General features: G+C 36.0%; 1 protein-coding gene across 2 annotated transcripts in view; it reads left to right on the forward strand.

Moving 5' to 3' along the window:
* Positions 1 to 23,924, forward strand: part of LOC149560253 (Galactose mutarotase-like superfamily protein) — a 55,171-nt gene that overhangs the window by 21,272 nt on the left and 9,975 nt on the right. Inside the window, exon 2 of one of the 2 annotated variants that reach the window (XM_089824566.1) lies at positions 15,517 to 15,630. The exons of the other annotated variant lie outside the window; for it this stretch is intronic. Coding sequence (XP_089680692.1) covers positions 15,517 to 15,630 — 114 coding nt within the window. The remainder of the gene's footprint in view (positions 1 to 15,516; positions 15,631 to 23,924) is intronic. 2 annotated transcript variants of the gene reach the window in all.

A 23,924-nucleotide genomic window follows, 5' to 3' on the forward strand; every position in this document is an offset into this window, starting at 1 on the left:
GAAGGAGTATACTTCTGAAATATTTAAAGAGTTCTGCAAACTCATTGGGATTAAGAGGGAGTTCACAGTGCCTTACAATCCTCAACAAAATGGGGTTTCTGAAAGGAAGAACAAAACTATTGTAGAAGTTGCTCAGGCCATGATTTTTGATCAAAACTTGAGTATGTCTTTTTAGGCTGAAGCATCCAACACAACAGTTTATATTCAAAATAGATGTTCTCACTCACATTTGGATAATAAGACTCCTGAAGAAGCATTTTCTAGAAAGAAACCTAACATCAGTCACCTAAGGATATTTGGATGTCCTGTATATGTTCATGTACCTAAGGAGAAAAGGACTAAGTTAGAACCTTTTGGAAGAAAGGGTATTCTCATTGGTTTTAGTGAAACAGTAAAAGGATATAGAGTCTACATTCCTAGACAAAAACAAATAGAACGAAGTAGAGATATCATCTTTAAGGAAGACATTGCTTTTAGAAGAGCTAAAACCACCGATGAACTAGATACATTTGATGTATCTCCAAAAGAGACTCTTGCTCTTGAGATTCAGAGGGAGTTTCCTGAAGAGACTACAACTGAACTGAAATCCTTCTAGAGACTCAAGAAGAGAGTCTTGATCACTCTAAAAGGCCACTTTGGGCAAGGAAAATAATACAGGAAGGAGATAGATTTGTAGCTCCTTCAGGAACCTTCTGAGAAAGCAAGTGACCTAGAAAATTGACATATAATGCTTTTGTATGTGAGAGCTTGAATCCTGAACCTTCTAGCACTTCTGAAACACTTAAACATCAAGCTTAGAAAGATGCCATGGTGGAAGAATACCAGTCTATACTAAAAAATGATGTTTGGGACATAGTTCCAAGACGTAAGGAAAAATTTGTTGTGTCTTCAAAATGGTTCTTCAAAGTTAAGTATGCGGCAGATGACAACATTATAAAACATAAAGCTCGTTTTGTGGTTAGAGGTTTTTCTCAAAAGGAAGGAATTGATTTTGAAGAAACTTTTGCACCAATTGCTAGTTAGAGCTATAATAGCCATTGCAGTAGCCAAAAGTTGGAAAATCCATTAAATAGAAGTAAAATCTGCTTTTCTTAATGGAAAGATAGAGGAAGAAGTATACCTTGAACAGCTATAAGGATTTATAACTCATGATGTTGCTTCTTATGTGTGTAAACTGAAGAAGGCTCTATATGGACTTAAACAGGCTCCCCGAGCCTGGTATGAAAGGATTGACAAATACCTTTTAAGTCTTGGATTCACCAAGAACGTGGCGGATCCAAATCTCTACTTCAAAGCAACTAAAGGTGATATGTTAATTCTAATTCTTTATGTTGACGATCTTTTGATTACAGGGGAAGAACCCCTTATTAATCAATGTAAGAAAGATTTGGCTTTTGAATTCGAAATGAAGGATTTAGGAATTCTCCGTTACTTTCTTGGTTTGGAAGTATGTCAGAAGTTTGGTAATATTTTTCTACATCAAAAGAAGTACACTATTGATATTTTGAAAAGATTTGGAATGTGGGACTGTCGACCCATGTCTACAACTATGGAAACCAATCTTCACACGCTAAATGAAGCATGTGCTGAATCCAGACTAGTTGATCCCAACTTATACAGATAGATAATTGGGTCCTTGATGTATCTTGTAAATACTCGACTTGATATCTGCTATGCAGTGAATGCATTAAGTTAGTTCATGTGTGAAACTCATGAGATTCATCTTGTCGCTTTGAAGCACATATTGAGGTATCTTCAAGGTACTATTGGGTATGAACTTAAATATGAGAACACTGGCATGGAATTACATGGATATACTGATTCTGATTGGGCCAAAAGTGTAAAAGACCGGAAAAGCATATTAGGATGTTGCTTCAATTTAGGATCAGCTATGATCTCCTGGATATGTAGAAAGAAAGCTTCTGTTGCTCAAAGTTCTACTTAGGCAGAGTATATTACAGCAACTATGGGAGCTCGAGAAGCAGTGTGGCTTTGGAAGTTGCTTTCAAACTTGTTTGGTGAACCTTTGAAACCTTCTACGATTCATTGTGATAATCAAAGTTGTATCAAGTTATTTGTGAAGGTATTTCATGATCGATCCAAGCATATAGAGATTCCTTACCACTACGTGAGAGACATGGTGGAAAAAAGAGCTATTCAATTAGAATATATTAATATAGGTGATCATATTAAGATAATATTTTTTAGTCAACTACTTGTCTGCAATCTGTCTTTCAGTCTAGATAGGAATGTTTCCTATCCTGTCTCTTTTGTCTTTAGTCTAGATAGGAATGTTTCCTATCCCGTCTCTAGTTTTGTTTCTAATTCCGTCTTCAGTCTACATTGTTTCTTTTAGAAACAACGTCTTTGTAATTCTTTATAAGGAACACATTTGTTCCTCTGTTAATCAATGAATCATCCAAAAATCCGTTAATTTGCCAACTCTTCTTGAATCTTGTAACATGGTATCAAAGCCAATACTTGAATTTCTTTGAAAAATTTATAATTTCATTCGAAATTATTTGCTAAAATTTTTCAAACTAATTTTTGAGGTTTTTCTCAAACAACCCATCTAGGGTTTTTTGTTTTTGTTGAGAAATTCATCTGTGAAAAATCTCAGTTTCGGCTAGGTTTTTTCTTCTGAGAATTGCGGGGAGATTTTGGAGTTTTTTCACGTGCAAATCGCGGGCAGATTCTTGGCATTTTTTTTTACAAACCCTACCGCGGCTCAGTTTGAAAATCGCGAGCTTCGTTTCAATTTGTAACGCGTGATTCACGTTTCTGCTGCTCGCATTTGTTTTTTGCAAACAAAAATGTCTCACGTTTTTTGCAAATCGTTTTTTTGGAGCCGAAAAATGCTTGAAAAAACCGGTATTTCGTCTGCTATAATCATTGCTGAAGGGTCGTTTTTGTCTATCCAACCCTTTCGCCTATCTTTGCCAGCATTTCGGGTGTTCATTTATCCAAATCCACCATTTTTTCTGCAAATCCGACCTCCCTGGCCGCTGACTGTTATTTTTCTCGAAACCCTAGTTTTTGACCTCTGAATTTATTTTTGTTTGCGAATTCTTGGTGGGTTTTTTGAGACCTTATCTGGGTCTTTGTTAGAATTTTTTGGGTACCTCGTTCTTTGTGCCTCGATTTTCGAGCCAACGGATTCAAAAAAAGATAGTAGACTCCTTTTGGGATTTTCGAGCTCTCTTCTGGGTCATCCTCTGATTCTTTTGGGTCTTTCGTATTTTTTCCTCGAAGAACGTGCCTTCACGGATTTTCACAGTTTTTCATTGAAAAACGTGCCATGGCATCTCTGACAAATATTCTGCTCGAACATAATTCCAAATTCAATGGTCGCAATTATGGAACCTGGAAGCAGCGCATCATCGCAATCTTCGAATATCGAAACACCGATCAACTTGTTCTGGGTGTTACGCAGCATCTGACTTCTCCGAGTCCTGATCAAGATACATGGGATCTGAACAATCGAGAGGCAGTAATGCTTCTCAAACTATCCGTAGCTGATGACCAGCTTTCTCAGATTCCATCCGGTAAGATAGCTGCCGAAATCTGGACACATCTAAAAGGTCTTCATGAGACTTCCGACAAGAGCAGAGCCTTCTTTCTGAAAAACACTCTGTTTTCTATTGTCATGGATGAGCGCACCTCGCTCCAGGCACACCTGAATCGGATTCAAGAAATCCGTGATCAGTTACTTGCCATCGGTCGCAAGATGGAGGAAGAGGATATTGTGGTAATCACTCTTCGGAGTTTACCAAAATCCTATGAGCATTTTATCGAGACTCTCAACATCACATCTACTGGTGTTGATCTAAAGTTCACTGATCTCTGCACCCTGCTGCTTCAGCAAGATCGGTGGAAACAACAGTTTGGTAGCAGCTCCAGTTCCACCTCCACTGAGCAAGCCTTTGCTGCAAAATCCTTTCAACAGAACATTGGCAACCATCAGTCTTCTCAGCCTTCCCAGCATCGACCTTCTGCTCAATCCTTGGATGGCTCTACGAAGTAAAATGTACAGTGTAATTACTGTCACAAGTTCGGCCATTTGAAATTCGAGTGCCGGAAACGTTTGGCTGCCCAAGCAAGGCAAAATGCTTCCCAGCCAACAGCACAAGTTGTCGAGCTTCCTGATCAAGGCAAAGTTGCATTTTTCGCCTTTTGAATCTGTTTTTGTTTTTTTATGGGTTTGTTGATTTTCTCCTCAAAAATCATTTCAAGTTGTCTGTAATACGCAAGGTTGTGTGAGATTCTGGGTTTTACCGTTTTTTCCACAAAAACAAAGTTTTGTAATTGCAACTTATTTTGAGTCATAGCACTCTTCTGGCAAAGCTTCTTGGTTTCAGCATTCTGTAGATCCAGGGAGGGTCTCAGTTATCATAGAATGTTTCGACATCCATACGTTGACCATTAAGGGAGGGTATTAAGATAATATCTTATACTTTCTATGATAGTCAACTACTTGTCTGTAGTCCGTCTTTCAGTTTAGATAGGAATGTTTCCTATCCTGTCTCTTTTGTCTTCAGTCCAGATAGGAATGTTTCCTATCCTGTCTCTAGTTTTGTTTCTAATTCCGTCTTCAGTCTACATTGTTTCTTTTAGAAACAACGTCCTTGTAATTCTTTATAAGGAACACATTCGTTCCTCTGTTAATCAATGAATCATCCGGAAATCCGTTAATCTGCCAACTCTTCTTGAATCTTGTAACAGATCAAACTGCTGACATTCTCACCAAGGCTCTCCGTAAAGTGAAAGTTGATCATTTTAGAAAGAAACTTGGCTTGATTGAAATGTAAGTTTATGAGATTGAGTCTCAACTTTGTAAAATTTTTGTTAATTAAATAAAGATGTTTAAAGTGTAAATTCTTTTGTCATGTGTGACTCTGTGACTCATGGGCCTACCCTATGTTCATTACTTAAGGAGATAATCTTTTATAATGAAATATTGATTCTGATAATATAAGGTGACGATTTTATTATTATTAGATTACTATCATGATGAATATCATGCGACTTGATATTCAAGGAAAGATCATGTTGGTTAAAAAAGCATGTTGATGGATATCATATGACTTGATATCTGTTGAAGATCAATATGTTCAAATTCACGGTGAATATTATGTGACTTAATATCATGAGACTTGATATATATATCTTGAGGATATTACTTCTTATAATGAGAAAATTCATATGCACTTTGTCTTCCCTAGTTAAGAGGGAGTGTTGAGAGAAATAGCTTTGGTTCAGAAAATTGCATTGATCACATGAGACCACACTCATGTATATATACATGTCGATATGCAAAATACCGTTATGTATATGTACATGAATATAGTCTGAATGTTCTTAATGGAGATCGCAGCATTCAGAACCGTCGATGCATATTATTATTGAAGTGATATCTCAGATTTGAATTCAGTAAACAATCGTATTTATACTGATTGTTATCGATTGCAAAAGACTTAGTTAAAGTCTTAATGGCATTAGTTCTTGTTATGACTAATCATCAGGTGTGACCATTCCATTGAATAGGTACATCGGTGAATGGACATATCTCTATTTGAAGACATGCCCATTCACCCATGTACCCGTGTAAAATCATATATATAGTATTTGCCGCCCGATATTGCAACATGGAAACTGATTAATGTGTGCAGATCGAAGGCAATATAGACACCAATCTTGAATAAATATTTTATCATCGTCTGCATTGAGTTTTATATATACTACACAACACTTGTATACTTCATTGGCATTGACTGTACCTGCAGAAAATATACATAATTCAGCAGTGAAAAGGAAATCTGTAAGTAAACTTTACAAATAGCCATTGCCGATTATAATTTGCAACTAGGCTCTGATACCATGTTGAAGTTATGAGGATCTGCTGCAAATGTACTAAGCAATTTCATGTATTTGGTATGTGTTTTCCAATTTGCAGCAATCTCTTATTTATCTATGAAAGTGAATAAATAATAGACATGTCCTTTCATGGGACATGTCTATTCATTAATACAATCACAAATTTATAGTTATAATATCTCATATATATATATATATATATATCTTTGCTACAGTTTATCCGAAAGAAGCTTCAAAACATCAACAAAAACAAAAACAAATAAATACATACAGACTACCATCAACTAGGTGATGGGATGAATTCGAGAAGTTAATTAAGAAAGAATTGCAAAATTTTATCTTATTTATTATGAAGATGAAAGGCTAAGAAATAGGCAATCTAAAAATAAGGCGAAAAAACTGTCCAAGAAAATAAAAATGAATTCCATATGAAGGCTATCTAACTGTGCATAGATTTTAAAAATTGATGATATATAAAAATATACTTGAAGAGTTCCTAGTTACACACGTGCAAAAATATAAATACATGAATGAATCACGCTCCCAAACCTATTATCTTGTGATGAGTAATAACAAAAGCATATCTTCCTCTTGAAACCTTTTAAAACAGAAAGGTGATTCTATGTCAAAAGGGAATGGTAAATGGAAAGGTCAGTGCAACAGTACAGCTGCTATTTCACAGGAATTATACCTGTGGGCATTGTGCTGTTGATGACGACCGTTAAGATGAGACTTACCAAAAATATATTTATATAGGAACAAGAACAAAAGGAAAGCTAGGATTTCTTTTCAAAGAAATGTAGAGTGCAACTCCAATATGGACGAAAATATTGCTTGCATTAGCAATGAGACTCTTGATTATCTAAAATTGTTTTCCTCCACAAGCATATTGTTGTTTCCAGCTCTAAACAATGCCAAATTGGTTCTGTTACCTAAATAGCAGTGCTGTCTAAGTTAAAAAATAAATAAACAAATTTATAAAATATGCAAGTTAAGTCTGTCATGGATATATTATCGAAGACATTTTTTGTTTTAATGTGTTGTCAAAGTTATCAAGTTAGTGTCTTTGTGAAGCTTCGCTTAAATTATACAGCTACAATCTAATACAGATACAGTTTAATGTAAATGAATACGGCTACACAAAGATACCTCTGAAGATTTTAATATAAATCAGTACAGCTGCAGTTTTAGCATAAATTAATACAGATAGAGGAATTCCTTACTTGTTCCCTGGTCATGGCACCTGATCATGGCTCATCACAAATGCGCAATGCAAACAAAGTCACAGCTGCTGTGGCTCCCGCGCTGAAGGCAAACAAACAGCTCAACTGCAAAGGAATCCCATGGTGACTGCAAACAAATGAGTCCATTGCAATAAAATCCCAGGTCGGCTGCAGACCTGGAATTCAGAGGTTGCACGATGCCAATAAATAGCAAAAATAGACTTTTTTGGCACTGTTTAGGGCATGAGATTTGACGTCATATTTGCAACTCAATTAATTACAATTATAATGCAAATTTTTGTGGATAAAATGCAATCTTTTCACAAAAAAATTGTTGGCTCTGTTGACCGATTTTCTCTGATTTTTTGGGGAAAAATTGGCCCAGTCACTGATTCCTTATTAATCGGGATTATTTGCAATTTATCCCAATTTTTGCTACTATGTCATGTTCCATGTGAATAGAATGTTAATCAACTAATAATGATTTGGTTTCAAATAATGACATTGCTTTTAGGATTCGATTGCTTTTTTTTGAGTCAAAACTCATTGGTCCATCTCTGAGTGAGCACAGCAGATTGGGCGAAATCATAAGAGGTGGTGAATTCACAGGGACAAGGGAAATTGATAACATCTGGAGGGGAACATTTGCACTGAAGCCAAGGTTGAGGGAATATTAGAAGACCGATTCAAATCCAAAATGGAAGGAAGATTAGAAGATTTATTCGGACCTGAGTTTGAAGCGGGAAAGAATTGCAGATCTTGACATTTCACAACCTAGAACTCTTATTTTTACACGAAGATCAAAGTGAAATCAGGTGTTCAAATAAGGCCATTACTAATGACAAATCTGGAGCTTTAGTTCATGAATGGAGTTGATTATTGGTTAATGAGAGGCTAATTTGATAATGAGAAATTAATGTTTGACTTTGGACATGAAATGAAAAAATATTAACTTCCAGTTAGTTAGTCATGATGAATTTTAAATCTGAAAGTTGACATTCTAGAAGATTTTCCATTTGAAATTCAAGATGCAATTTGGATTGGACTTAGCAAAAATCATTCGAGATTCTAAATTGCAAATAAGCTAGAAGAATGAATTTTAATTTATAAGTGAAGTCAAAATGATATTTATTTGACAATTCGTCTCGTCTTGCAAGGTAAATGCAAGGTGGAGGCTGGAATTCAAAAGGGTGGCAAGCAAGCATGATTTTCAAAAGTGTGGGCATGATTTCAAACATGTTCGAACGAAGACTCCAAGCATCAACAAGAAGCAAGTCATTCATCAAAATTCGAGTAAGAAGACTATTCAAGGATGAAGATGCAAACCAAGTGATGCAGTGCAAGGCAGGAGAATCCCCAAAGGAGATGTCCTAGCCCCCAACAAATAACTACACAGTAGAAGAATAACAATAACACAGAGATTTAGATCCAAATTAATGACAATTCTCATAATATAATCATAAGAATTAAATCTAACATGCTCGACTATAAGGCCTTCCGGGTTATGACCAAATACATAAGCATATATAGCAACAACTCTACAAGATCTCACAAGATCCAAATCCTAGCTACTCCAGATCCACAATTTGGTAGAAACCCCAAGAAGAATCTAAACTTGTGCTTGCAAGCCATCAAGCAACTCAGTTGTTTTCCAAGCCGTAGCTACTAGCTTTGCTAACAAACTTTGCTCCTCTTAGCTATTCTCTAGTTGGCTTCCTCCATGTTGGATCCCATGCTAAATGAATAATGAAAAGACAAGGCCCTCTACTTATACCAAACCAAGCCACAAGTTGGCCTAGAAAGTTTCATTAAATAAACCCTCAAGCAATATGTTGGCTTGGCAACATACATTAAATACATGAAATAATGCCACCTACGAAATGCCTTTTTCCCTCTTTTCTCCTTTTTTATTTTTTACAATTTTCCTCTAATTTTTTTCACTTTCTCTCTCCACAATATTTAAAATATTTATTATTTTTCCTTTAATTTTCATCACTTTCTTGCTATTTAAAAAAAAAAATTAAAAAATTATGTCCCCTTTTATTTTGTGATGCAAGATATCCTGCATCAAACTCCCCAGGTAGATAGAAAAGTATGTCCCATACTTTGATGCCAAAAGAAATTTCTCCAACCAACTTCATCTTCACCGAAGGTTTCCAATCCATCCCAGATAGAAGAACAAATCTGAAAATCAACTATCTCTGCTTCATCCACTAAAACATAGGAATCAAATGAATGTCAACAACCCAATTAGCATGTTCACTCCCAAGAACAAATTGAACATAATGCTTCAACAACAATCTCTGTAATTAATCACAACCACCAACAACAATATGCTCAAACATGAAATCTATGTCAGCAACATCCAAAACCAATTCAACAACATCTAAGCTCAAATCCACAATAAGAGCAACATGTAAATCCTCAACCATGTCAACCACAGGCGAATTAGGAACATACAGATTCATAGTATCATGTGGATCCTTAACCACAACAACTGGTGAATCCACACCAGCAACATCCAACTCCACATCAGTAGAAACATCCATATGTGAATTCTCACTATCAGCAATCTCATCATCCACAATAAGATGCTCTGCAATTTTCGTGTCAGATCCATCTAACTAGTCATGAAAACAATATCTTGTCCAACATTAACAAGGTTAGGAACCTCTTCAGCAACAACCACAAGTTGCTCTGCAGGTTTCGTATCAAACTCCTTAGATTGATAAACAAAACCAACTAAAGAACCACAAGTTGCTCTGCAGGTTTCGTATCAAACTCCTTAGATTGATAAACAAAACCAACTTCCACCTCAACCTTGCCATGCTCTCTTCTTTCTAGAACAAGTCTTTTAATCGGCCAAGCAACTTGCTTCCAGATCTGTAGACTCCAGCTCTAGAAATCTTTGCGAAACTCAACTGTCCCTTCCTTAACTCGATTGGTCAAACTAGCTTCCAACCAAGCAAACGTCTCTGAAATCTTTATCTCCACCACATCACGGATATCTGCAATCATCCTAGGGTCCAATCTTCTCGGAGGCATCTTCCAAGATCATCGCAAACCCTCTACAACAAATCTCCAACCAAATCCAACCTTTACTCAAAAAGATCAACCTTCCATCTTTGCAAGCATCTCTTCACATCAAGATCCATCTGCGAGACCTCTGCAATTGTAAGTCAGAACCACAATCTACCACCTCACAACAAATATATCTAGGAATCCAGAAGGAACAATCCACCACAAGATCAAACTTTGCTTTGATACCACTTGACGCAGTGCAAGGCAGGAGAATCCTCAAAGGAGATGCCTTAGCCCTTAGCAAATAACCACACAACAAAAGAATAACAATAACACAAAGTTTTTATCCAAAGTAATGACAATTCTCATAAGATTTACATCCAACATGCCTGACTATAAGGCCTTCCAAGTTACGGCCAAATACATAACCAAATACAGCAACAACTCTGCAAGATCTCACAAGATCCAAACCCTAGCTAGCCTAGATCCACACTTTGGTAGAAACCCCAAGAAGAATCTAAACTTGTGTTCGCAAGCCACCAAGCAACCTTCTTGTTTCCCAGGTCGCAACTACTAGCTTTGCTAACAAACTTCACTCCTCTCAGCTACTCCTCTCTAGTTGGCTTCCTCCGTGTTGGATCCCATGGTGAATAAATAATGACAAGACAGACCCTCTACTTATACCAAACCAAGCCACAAGTTGGCCTAGCAAGTTACATTAAATAAATCCTCAAGCCACATGTCAACTTGGCAGTAAACATTAAATGCAGTAAACATTAAATACATGAAATAATGTCACCTGTAAAATGCCTTTTCCCCTCTTTTCTCCTTTTTAATTTTATTTTATGTTTCCTCTAATTTTTTTCACTCTCTCCAATTTTTTTTTTTCCAAAAAAATTTAAAATTATGTCCCCTTTTATTTTGCAATGCAAGATGCTCCTACATCACCAAATATTCAAAATACAAAAGGAGGTTCAATTCCAAGACATCATGATGGAGAGGACTCTGACAAGAATTTCAAGAAGAGTACAACATGAGGACTTCATGCACTAGAAAACTATAAGTTAAAGGCTGAGTCAAAATGAAACAAATCCAAGTCCAAGTTTGAGGCATTCAAGATGAATTCAAAGTGCAAGTATAAAACCAAGATTAAGTCTACAAGAAAAATGAAGAAACTTATGCAAACTTGAATTTCTTTTGGAAATCAAAGTTCTTTTGATAGTCCAACTACATGAAACATTTCTACAAGGCCAAGGCCAAGATCACGAGATCAAGATGACATCAAGATATCAAGTACAAGAAAATTCATGACAAATGCAATGAGAAGATTTCCAAGAAGCAGAGAGAATGCACGGAGATGAAATAATTTGAGAATATGAGCCATTGGAATTGAAGGCTTGATAGTGCCGAGAATCAAGAGATATTTTCTCATCATCAAGAGGTATTTATTAAGCCTATACAATAAGCATGCTAAGGTTGTGCCCATTTCTTCAACCGATTAGATCATGTCAAGTGTCCCAGTTGGAGAGCTCAATAATTTATGTCTAGATTCATTGAATTTGCCAAAAGGGAAATGTCAAAAAAAAAATCCTCTAAAGGAAGATTTATTGTAAGCTTATGTGCCATATTATCATTGGCCCATTGATTGGCACCTTATTTTGTTAGCTCCTACCTAATTTATTTTCTTATTGGCTCTTGGAAGTATTGTAATTTTCTTATTTGCACCCAATTATAATTGCGTAGCATTTAATGCTCGTAGCAATTAGGTAGTGTTGATTTGAGTTTTATGCCACTAAAATATGCAGAATTGAAGACTTAATATTACAAGATGAAATACCAAATTTCCAACTCTCTCTTGATTAAGGATGCTTCTATGGTAACCAATGTAAATGGATTGTGTAATCAAATGAGACAACTCAAGGTTCCTTCTTATTGTGGACTTTAAACCAATTTTTTTGATGTGATATGCTAGTTTGCACAAATGGACCTACACTATTCATTTAGTGGACATCAACTTGAATTTAGCTTCTTCTAACCAAAAAAATTAGAGGGGAAAGGGTTTAGAAAGATAATCTACTCCTAGAATGCAAGAAATTGTGGATGTCTTTGTGACTCTACTAGACTTAGTTTAGCCATCGACATCAACCAAGCTAATGCAATCTCATAAGGTAAATGTAAGATGTTCAAATTATTACTATTCCATTAACACTATCCAACGATGAATATCAATGTGCAAGCCATAGTCAAAGTAATGCTTGTAATCATGCTATTCGACCATGCAAGGTGTACTTACAATGAACAAGAAACTAGTGATTTGGTTAAGTAGTTCACCAAAAATGTATCCCAAATATCTTCCATTCAACTAAACACTATCTCTAATCAACATGAAATAAAATCCTATTCTAAGTGAGGAAATGTAGAAACTATGCAACATTGCAAATGATACAAACAATTCACCATGAAGACCAACAATGAATTAAGAGCAATTTGATAGTATCTTAGGAACAATCTCAACAAGTCTCCTTAGTTAATCCATCTCTAATCTTAATCTCTCATCCCTAATGAGGTACATGTGAGAAGGTATTGGTCTTTTGTAGTTGTTCAATTTACAATGAAGGGCCAAGATATATTTAAGATCAAGCGCCAAGATTTATCTAACGAATTTCCTAATCCAACTAATAGCTACAAGCATTAAATGCTTGACCAATTACATGAAGAGACCACCTTGTGGGCCAATGAGAACATTACAATGCTTTGCTTAAACAATGAGAAAATTGGTTAGATATAGACATTATGTGGACTCCCCATGTGTACTTGTTATGATTTGATTGGATGTTCTTGGACACGTGCAACTAGAGTTTTCTGATTGGCTAAAGATGAGTGGGTGCCACCTCAACATGCTTATGTAGTAGCCTTGGTCCATATCTCTTGATGATGAGAAAATATCCCTTGATACTCAAACATTTTTCAACCTTAGCTTGATTGTAATGGCATGCAACTTGTTTTGTCTTCACAAACTTTTCATCCTTGTTCTTGGAATTTTCTCATTTTGGCTTCTTGACCTTGATATTCCTGAAGTGATGAAGTCTTTCATGTAGCTGAATCTTTCAAAGTGAACTTGGATTTCCGAAGGAAATTTAAGTTTTGATAATTTTCTCTTCCTGTAGATTGTAAATTTGTTCACTCTGCTCCATCTTGATTTTTCTCTTTGAGTTTGCATTTTCAGTTTGATCCTCAACCTCAAACCATCCTCTTCCTTGAAATCTTGAGTTCGATCTCAATCATAGTTCCTTCTGTTTTGAGCATCATCTCCCCTAGCAAAACAAAGAAATGATTGCATTAAGTTCATAAAATGGACAAGTACGAACAAAAGAGCCGCCCTTTCTGATTACATGATTTCAGCATGATACCTAAACGAATGAAACTTTATTTGCAAAGAATTCTAAGGACAACCAAGCATTGATATTAACATCTTTAGATATAGATTGAACTTATGAATCTCTATGTTGTCAAACTCTTTTAGAACACATTTTCAACAAACTCCTTACTGCAACCTCTGATTTTTATCCTTTTATTCAGCTATCTCCTCACTCAAATTTTATGACCCTTTACAATTTCTAGTCCACTCTGCATTTAGTTTTGCCACCTTTTCTTCAAATAATTTCACTCCATTCACTTCTTCAATTGTGATGCCCTTGTTCTTGATTTCATCTCGGGATTCTGGACCTAACCACATCTTTTCTTCTTGATTGCAGGTCTGATCATGATTCTCTCACAGGGAATTTGATTTTCAATTTGTTAAATCTAACCTGTTTGATGAGAGAAATCCTTATTTGTACTTTGGAATCCTGATATTTCAATGTTAGAAGCCACATGCAATTGAAATCCAATCACAAAAGAAGGGTAGAATTTTGATGATTGTCAGAACAAAAGTCGTAAGACCACATCGGATGCCAACCTACTCTTGGAACTTCACACAAGATTGGATCTTGACCGGCTGTTAAGAGTTTTCCCAAGTTTCACATTTTGTTTTGGCACATTCAGCCTCATCAATTGTTATTTCATGGTTTCACATTTTCTTTCAAGGCTCAGTTTGGCTTTCCTTGCTTACTGATAGCTTTTCATCCAAGATCTGATCTCCATTTGTGAGAATAATTCTGATTTTCACCTCAGAATTCTTATCTTTCAACGCCACAGTGCCAAAGGAGGTGGAATTTATTGACTACCAAATCAGTGTTCTATTGATTACCATTTAACACAGGGTTTGACCATATAAGAATAAATAGTTTTATAGCATGATCATGGATTTGTTTTGATATATTGTCCTTTCACTCCCTTCATTTGGATACCTGTCCATATCCTGCATGTTTTCTTTCACTTCAAATTGACATTTTGATGCTGTAGATTTCACTGACCACTCTGTCCTTTCCCTCACTTTATTTATTTGGGTACACATCCATAACCTGTGTGTTCTCTTTCTCTTCAAATTGACATTTTGACGCTGTAGGTTTTGATGACTAGTCCTACAATAATATCTGCCAATGCCAATCTTCAAGGACACCCGTTATGAACATCAAGATAATGCTAAACATTCACCTCAATTATGAATTTCAAATGTTAGAAGGCAATAATGTTCAAAAATTTCATATCTGTTTGCCAAATGTTGGGATAGCTCAGTATGACATGTTTGTGTGATAAAGGACATTATTTTTCTAATATTTTTTGTTCAGCAAGAGGCCGAAGCCAAGATTAATTATTACTATGTGTTGTAATTAATTATTATATTTATTAAGCTTGAGATTCAAACTCAAGACCTCTGAGATAAGAGGCTCACAATTTACCATTGTGTTGTAGGCTCTTGCGTATATGACATTATTTTGTTATTGGGAGGAAGCTAGATCTTTTCATTTACTTTTAAACTAGTAGCAGAGGCCCCTTTATTAAAAACACATATCCATTTTCTTTCCAGGCTCTCTACAAGGCTTTATCTATTCTGTCAATTCTTTTTTTTCATAAATATCTCTGGTTCATTGCAAAAGTGAATTTTATAATTATCTGGAGTCTAGAATGTTGTTCTTGGGCTATACTACCTCCACAAGCTACAATAATCTGTTAGATGTTAACAGTTCTACCTTTATATGCAGTTTTGCGATCGTTCTTTTGTATTATAACAAGATTACGGCCTTATTAGCATTAGTATATTTATGTTCAGAAGTTTTTTCACTTGGCACTCTTCATGGCTAGGATCATCCATGTTAGACTTTTACTTTCTGCATCAGCACAAATGGATTTTATGCTCCATTCCAATGATGGTTATATTAAGTGAATTTTTTTATTCTCACTTCTTATACTTCAAGCAACTTGTGAGGATCATGCAATGACTTTCTTCTTTTGGCAGAAGTGCTGCAATTACTGCTGATAAAATAAACCAAGAGATTGGTTGCTTGGGAGTGAAAGCAGAAGAGGGAGAAGGAAAGCTTCCAAAAGTTATTCTCAAATCTGATGGTGGTAGGTGAGTATTGTAGTTATTATTTTATACACCAATATAGGATTTATTTGCACTTGTAGTCATCCATTCCCTTATTTATGTCCTAGTTACAAGAAAACTGGAAATGATAGAAAATTATCGATACAACTTTATTTTACAATAAACATGCTTTCGGAGCCTTCTATTAAATTGGAAACTGTCATCTAATTGTATTGGATACTCAAGTGTGCCATATTGATAAAACTTTGAATTGGCCTTTTGAATACTATCATTGTCCCTGAGGTTAGATATAAATGATTATTTTTCAATCCCAACAGAAGCAGGATGAGAAAATTATAGAAGGTTGCACACGGTGCTTATCTCCCCGATGGTTTTGGACAAGGGAAAGAGAATATGTCTTTAAAATTGTAATGGTTTTCAGGGATTTTGTTACATGTGGGATTTAAATATGACAAGGCCATATATGATCCTTTTGAATCCTTCTGAGTATTTTACAAGGTTACGCTGAATTTATAGGACAGGGGGATGCATTTTTATTACACAGGCAACTGGTAAAATATTAAATAGTTTAATGAATGAGCAAGACGCTCATTTATAGTTGACACAGATTATGTTTCTATTGGAATAATCATTGTTATTAGAAACTAATAATAATATTAAAAATATTCTAATATTTGCAGGATTACAATATTGACCATTAAAATAAAAATAAGCAGGATATTCAAAGATATTATTCTAATACCCTCCCTTAATGGTCAATCTGTAAACTACACCAAGGAGTCCCTTGAACTTAATGAACTTATTTGGAAGGAGGGACTTGGCGAGAATATCTACAATCTGGTCCGCTGTAGGAACGTACTACAAACCCATGAATACTCCTCCAACAAGTCAATAGATGAAGTGACAATGAATGTCAATATGCTTGGTTTGCTCATGGAAGAGTGGATTTTTGGCAAGTTTGAGAACCCCTTGATTGTCACAGAAGAGGGGTGGAGAGCTTGCCTGAGACAAATGGATGTCAGAAAGCATGTCTCGCAACCTGCTTTGATTGTTCCTCGATTTTCAGCTTCCATCATGGAAAGAGATACGACTCGCTGCTTCTTATTGGTCCAAGTGATAGCACTTGTGCCCAAGCTGAAAACATACCCAGAAGTGGACTTATTGTCATCAACAAAGCCTCTCTAATTTGAATTTGTATCACCAATGAGTTTGGGATCTTTGGTTTGTTCATAGAAGATATCAATGTCTGAAGTGCTCTTGATATTGCGAAGATGGCTTTGTTGTAGCCCAATGATCTCAAGTTGGAACTATCATGAAGCGGGATATATAACTCATTGTAAAACTGAGATTAGGTCTAGTGGCGGTAAGATAGATCAAATTGTCCACTAATTGCTTGAATGTGGATTCATTCTCATTAGGAGAATCAGATTTGACTGACAAATTCAGACCAAACTCCATAGGTGTTTTGAATGTGGACTCATTTTGAATCGGTGTTGCATCACAAATTTTGGCTCAATTTTAAATTTTCCTTTATAGCTTTTGAGGCTTCATGAGAAGTTGAGTAATTGTTTAAATTAGTTATTCATTATGGTTTCATGTGACAATGAAGTGTTGGTTATTTGTTATGATCTCATGGGAAAATAAAATATTGGTTAGTTCAAGTTATGATGATATATGCATTGCAAATGACTGGCTAATATTATCATATGCTATGATAATTTCAATTCTATAAAATGATGAGAAATATGTTATTACCGTGATAAATTTCTCTTGTAGAAACATGATGAATGGGGCAAAGCATTGCCAAAGAAGGAATTGGGCATGAGGGCACCACCTACCATTGAGCAAATCAGTAGGAGTCCTAAACCACCATGACCAAGGAAAAACGAACTCGGCAGGGTATACAAGGGACAACCATGAGATAACCAGTCCAACCTTTTTAATTAAATATTTACTCGAGCATAAATCAAATTGAGAACAATAGTTACCTTCAAGTAATATTATTTTACGTTTTAATTTTATCTTTGTCACCGACCCCAATATCTTATGTTTTAATACTATTATATGTTTTAATAATTTTTCCAACCTTGGCTGCGGTTTTAATATTTTTTCATGAGTGGCCACTTTACTAATTGTCTCATCAGGCCTCATGTCACCATGGTGCTCAAGTTTAATATAAAATGATAGCCACTTAAGCCGATGGCTCCTTGTTTCTATTGTAACCATCATCGCCACCTTTATCTTGGTCTTGCTTATAATTGAGCATGGAGGAGAGCAGTTATATGCAATGGGAACAAAGGCTCTGATTTCCATAGTATTTACCAGGTGCCATAACTCTGCTATTGCTATCATTCCCTCAAACTTGTTTAGCTCTGCTATTATAAGCTTTTCCATAGCGGGTACACTTGTTAGCATGCATGCTGATGATATTCTTATGGGGGAGTATCCTAGCATTTGGGAGATTGTTTGTGTGATCATATGTTGCATTCATGATAGTGTTTGTCATTGATGTCAACGTATTGAAGATTGATAGAGCAACAGACAGAGATTGAGATCGTACAATTCAAGGATTGAACATGAGGTCAAGTGTAGTTGAGGATAAGTTCTAAAAAATGACCCGATGCTATGATTAAGAGCACATGTAGAAAATCAAAGACAAGTAATAGTTATTCGAGATCTACAAAAGAAAGTATACAAATAGAGTTCTTGAGAATTGGTTCCTAGTAATCGAATTGTATCTCCTAACTAGGATAGAATCTGATTATGAGTAGTTGTACAGAGATAGAAGACATCACGATGCTAATGCCAGTAAGTGCGCGAAGTCTAAGGGCGCATGTGTAAAGATTTGTGAAGACTGTGAGCCAACAGTGTTATGTAATTATGAAAAGATGTAATGTAACGTGCATTGTTTTATCTTAATGAGGTCCTATTCTAATTGTAATTTGGGAAAGCCTCAAGGCCAACTCAATGAATTAATTTGAAGACTTGGTATAAAGGAAAGTTATTTTCCTTGTGACTAGTAAGGAACTATGAGATTCTTTTGAAATAGAAAGCAAATTGTAAGTGCAAACTATATGTGAGTAAGTGATCTAAGGAATTATTGTAGTGTGAGTTTGCGGATCTGGTATTGAGATCTGAGAAGTATTTGGTGCAGCAGAGGCACAATGAATGAGCGTAACGATTATATTTGACAAAGAGTGCTAGTGGGCAATTGATCTGTTAGAAAGGTTAATCTTTCCTTGGATATATTTAATTGGGATATTCCAAGGGTCCCTACATGTAATTTGTCCACTTGTACACATGTGGAGGACATGTCATTATTTGTCCTTTCTTCCACATGTAAGGACAACTCTTGTTTATTTCTTTATTTAGTTTATCCTCCTTAAGAGGATTGTGACACTTTGCACACACCTATTATGAATGTGGCATTCATAGAAATGGGAGTTACAAATGCAACTCCTCTCTCATCTCTATATAAGAGATGCTCCTCCTTCTTTCTACACAACTACACACCACTCTAAGCACTTGATGTTATTATATTGAGCTACCTTTGCTCCAACACTCTCTCTCTCTCTTCTTTAGGCATTTGCCTTCATTCATAATAACTCACAAGGGGTTTTCTTTGCTTTCCCCTTATAAATCCTTGTCTCCATTGTTGAACCATCTTGGTGTATGCTCTTGGAGTTGCTTATCTTATGGTAACATTGTTTCACACTTAACTTACTTGGATTGTTTCTCGTTCCTTGCTCAACATTATTCATTTCTTACATGATCAAATGCTATTGTTCTAAAAGGAATAATACAAAGGTTAGTTGGATAGTGTGTTCGGTGGTCTTTCCCCTGAAGATGTTTGGACAGTGGGTCCTTTTGCCTTAAACAATTTCTAACAGGGTTGGCACAACTCCTAATAGGGTTGGAATCTCCTCACAGGGATTCAAAGTGCCCTAATAGGGACTATATGTACTAAATGTATTTCATTGGCTCCTAATATAGTCCATCCTTTTGCAAGGAATTTATATATTAGTACATCATTTTGTGGGTAACATCCCCACCGAGGTATTCCCTCTGATCAAAAGTTTTCCGAGTAAATAAATATGGTGTTATTGTGTATGGTTATCTTCTTATGGTTAATGCACTTGCTGATTACATGTTTTAGATTTAATACGAATAAGAAAAGTTGTTTTGATTGAATAACTAATTCACCTTCTCTCAATTATCTTGGTGGGTTTTACTTTCTAACAATACTAAGTAGTTAATTCCAGTCTCTTTGTATGATCACATTTCATTATCGTAGTTTGTTTAGGAGATACTCCCATCATACCACAGTTGTTTTGATTGCAATCCATCCATTTCTTAGTTTATTTTTGTGTAACTTGCAGCCAATTTCGTGAGCCAAGATTGGGGCTTCACAATTGGGAAGTCTTTGATTAGATGTCACAACAACCTCTATGACAAGGAGGCGGTGATCAAGTCATGCATTCTTTTTAACATTATTTCAAATTATATATAAGAAGTTTGATTCCTTGAATGGTAGAGAAGGAAATCTTTAATCCAGACCTGATAGAAGTATCTTTTGTTCCTCATGATGGCTGTACATAAGCTTAAGTATTTTGAAGAGCAAGTTATAAATCAAAATATTGATCCCATATCGGAATATTGATTTCATATCAGAACTTTGTTTAAACAAAATTCATATCTGAACTTTGTTTAAACAAAATTCATATCTGTGCAAGCTTATACAAAGGCATTTTCCATGTCTCTGAGATAAGGGACAACACTTTCCAGAAGAACCTGTAAATAATTTGCAACTAGCATAAATCTATTGTAAAGCGATAGGCCCAGGTGTTAGGATTAACCTTAGACAGAAATAACAGTTACATGCAAATATAACCAATACTAGAAAATAGTAGATCGCATAAAAGATAACTCAAGACACCAAGATTTAACGTGGTTCACCCAATATCTGGGCTACATCCACCAATAGCAAGTTCAATATTATTATTATCTAGTGATTACAAGCTGATTACAATCCGTAATCCCTTACATCTTAATACCACCGCAAGAAACAATTTTCACATCACACATTATGAAAATCCCTAACCCTAAGCTTTTTTATACAAGCTTTTTGCCACTTACAAAATTAGGGTTAGAATAATAGAAAAAATAATAGCCGATGCCTTCTACAATATAAGGTCATTTTTGGCTTCACTATTCTAAACCTGTATACCCTTTGAGAGTATACATGTTAAGAAATAGGTAACCTGTATATTTCGTAACTTGTATATTTAAATCCCTATACTTTTGTATAGAAGTACCTTTTAAGTACTTGTTTATGTATAGAGGGTGAGTGGATGATAGTGGGTGAGTTGGTTGAATAAATATAGAGGGGGGGATGATGATAATGGGTGATGGGTGTATGATGTTAGTGGGTGAATAGGTTGGGGGTATTTTTCGAAAACTTCCGTGGGGGCATTGCCCCTCGACCCCACCTTGTACTGTGACAGGGAGGGCAATTGGGGGTGCTGCCCCTTGACCCCGTATTGGGGGTGTTGCCCCCAAACCCCTGTAGAAATAATCTGGAGGAAAATTGTGCCGAATAAACCTCTGAGTTTGATTAGGCTCCACATCACAGCAATCTCCCACTTGGAGACTGATCAGACTCCACAATAATAACCTCCCACTTGGAGACTGATCATAACACTGCTAAACCTGTGGCTTCCACTGGAATATCAAACCACCCTGGACTCTGTTCTTTTATTCTATTCAGGCTAGAAGACCAACCGAAGGCAAAGAGGAATTCAGCTTCTCCCTTGTCACAACCTTCGTAAACATATCTGCTGGATTATCATTTTTATGTATCTTCTCCAGCTTTAACTGTCCATCATCCAAAACCGACTAAATGAAATGGTACCGCAACTGTATGTGTTTTGTCTTTGAATGCAGAGTTGAATTCTTTGCAAGATGAATGACACTCGGACTATTTGTAAACAAATAATTATCCTTCTAAGGGTGTCCCAATTCTTCCAAGAAGAACTGAAGCCATATCATCTCCTTAGCTGCCTCTGTAGCAACAACATACTCTGTCTTTGTAGTGGATAAAGCATTAACCTTCAGTAACCTAGAAACCCAACTCACGGCTGCCCCACCAATAGTAAATTACATAACCTGTAGTATTCCTCCTGGTATCAATATCCCCTGCCAAATTTGAGTCATCATAACCCTGTAAATTAGTAGTAGAGCCCCCAAAGTGTAAACACTTACTAGATGTTCCTCTCAAATATCTGAGAATCTATTTAACTGCATTCCAATGCTCAAGCCCTAGATGACTCATATACCTGCTAACAACTGCCACTGCATGTGCAATATCTGGCCTAGTACATACCATAGCATACATCAAACTTCCTACAGCTGAAGCATAAGGTACTTTAAACATCTTTCTCTCCTCTTCTTGTGTCATGGGACACATCTCCTTAGTCAACTTCAAATGACCAAGTAAAGGTGTGCTGACAGCTTTAACATTCTCCATAGAGAAACGTTGCAACACCTTCTCAATATAATCAACCTGAGATAATGTCAATTTCTTGTTCTTCCTATCTTTGTAGGAAGGTCTCACAGTTGAGTGGGAGTGATGGTAGACGAGGGTAAGCTGAGGGTTGACAAGTTTAATGGGCATAACTTTCAGTTACGAAAAATGCAAATGGAGGACTATCTTTATTAGAAGGATTTATGGAAGCCGTTGGAAGGAAAAACCAAGAATTAGGGATCTATGACAAATGACGACTGGGATCTTTTAGACAGAAAGGCGCTTGGAAGCATTCAATTATGCCTGGTACCATCGGTGATATTTAATATTACAAAAGCAAAGACAAAAGAAGAGTTGATGCAAACCCTAGTGAAGTTGTATGAAAAGCCCTCTACTTCAAACAAGGTATTTCTCATGAAGTGTTTATTTAATATGAAAATGACAAAAGGTGGATTTGTTGTGGTACTAGTCAGTTATCTTTTGTGGGTATCAATTTTGATGAAAAAATTAGGGCTCTCTTGATTTTGTGTTCTTTGCCTGAAAGCCGGAATGACTTGGTAATGGCTGTTAGTAATTCTGTTTCTGGATCTAGTACCCTAAAATATGATGATGCGATTAGTGTTATTTTGAGTGAGAAAACTCGTAGGAAAACCTCAGGTGGATCTACATTAGGAAGTGCTTTGAATGTGCAAAGCAGAGGCAAAACGATTGAGGAAATAATTCTGAAAATCGTGGGAAATCGAGGAAAGTCAATGGGGAAGAGGTCTCAATCTAGAGGACCGAGAGATTGCTAGTATTGTGGTAAATCAGGGTATAAGAAGAAAGGTTGCTGGACTCGAAAGAACAGTTAAGGGGATAGACCAGAAGGGAACAAGGAGGCACCTATGGTAAATAATAAATTCAAAGAAGATGTTGATGATTCATGGGTTCTAGATTCTGGTGCTCCATGTCATGCTACACTTCATAGAGGTTATTTCATTGATTATGTCCAAGGGGATTTTGAACTTGTTTATATGGGGGATAATGAACCCTGTCAGATTGTTGGAAAGGGAATAGTTAAGATTAAGTTGCAGAATGGGAATCATCGGCTACTACATGAGGTAAGACATGTTTCAAGGCTGAGTAGGAATTTAATTTTAGTAGGGCAACTCGGTGATGAGGGTTGTGTAGTTACTTTTAATGATAAAAATTGGAAGGTTTCAAAAGGTTCCCTTGTAGTAGCAAAAGGTGTGAAAGTAGGCAGCTTATATCTTTGTACAGGTCATATTGTTCCTTCTACTTTGATTGTTTTAGAGAAAAAGGAATGTTCAGGAACAGTTGTTGTAGTTGAGCCGGGAGAATAAATAGCTGCTGTAGATTCTGATACAGTGCTGTGGCACAACATATTTGGGCACATAAGTGAGAAAGGTATGAAAGTACTTCATTCAAAGAAAATTTTACCAGGTTTGAAATGTGTCAATATGGATTTCTGTGAAAGTTGTGTGTATGGAAAGAAAAAAGAGAGTGAGTTTTGTGAAGACTGGGAAGGACAATAAAAGTGAGAAATTAGAGCTTATGCATACAGATGTATGGGGACCAACTCAAGTATCTTCCCTTGGTGGCTCTCATTATTATGTTACATTTATTGATGATGCAACTAAAAAAGTATGAGTTTATTTCCTTAGATAGAAATCTGATGTATTTCAAACTTTTAAGAAATGGAAATGCTTGGTTGAAAATGAGACTGGAAATAAATTAAAATGTCTTAGATCTAATAATGGTGGTGAGTATTGCAGTCATGAATTTGAAAATTATT

Source organism: Cupressus sempervirens, chromosome 4 (genome assembly GCF_028749045.1).
Source record: "Cupressus sempervirens isolate cs-2001-9-10 chromosome 4, ASM2874904v1, whole genome shotgun sequence".
Lineage (NCBI taxonomy): Eukaryota > Viridiplantae > Streptophyta > Pinopsida > Cupressales > Cupressaceae > Cupressus > Cupressus sempervirens.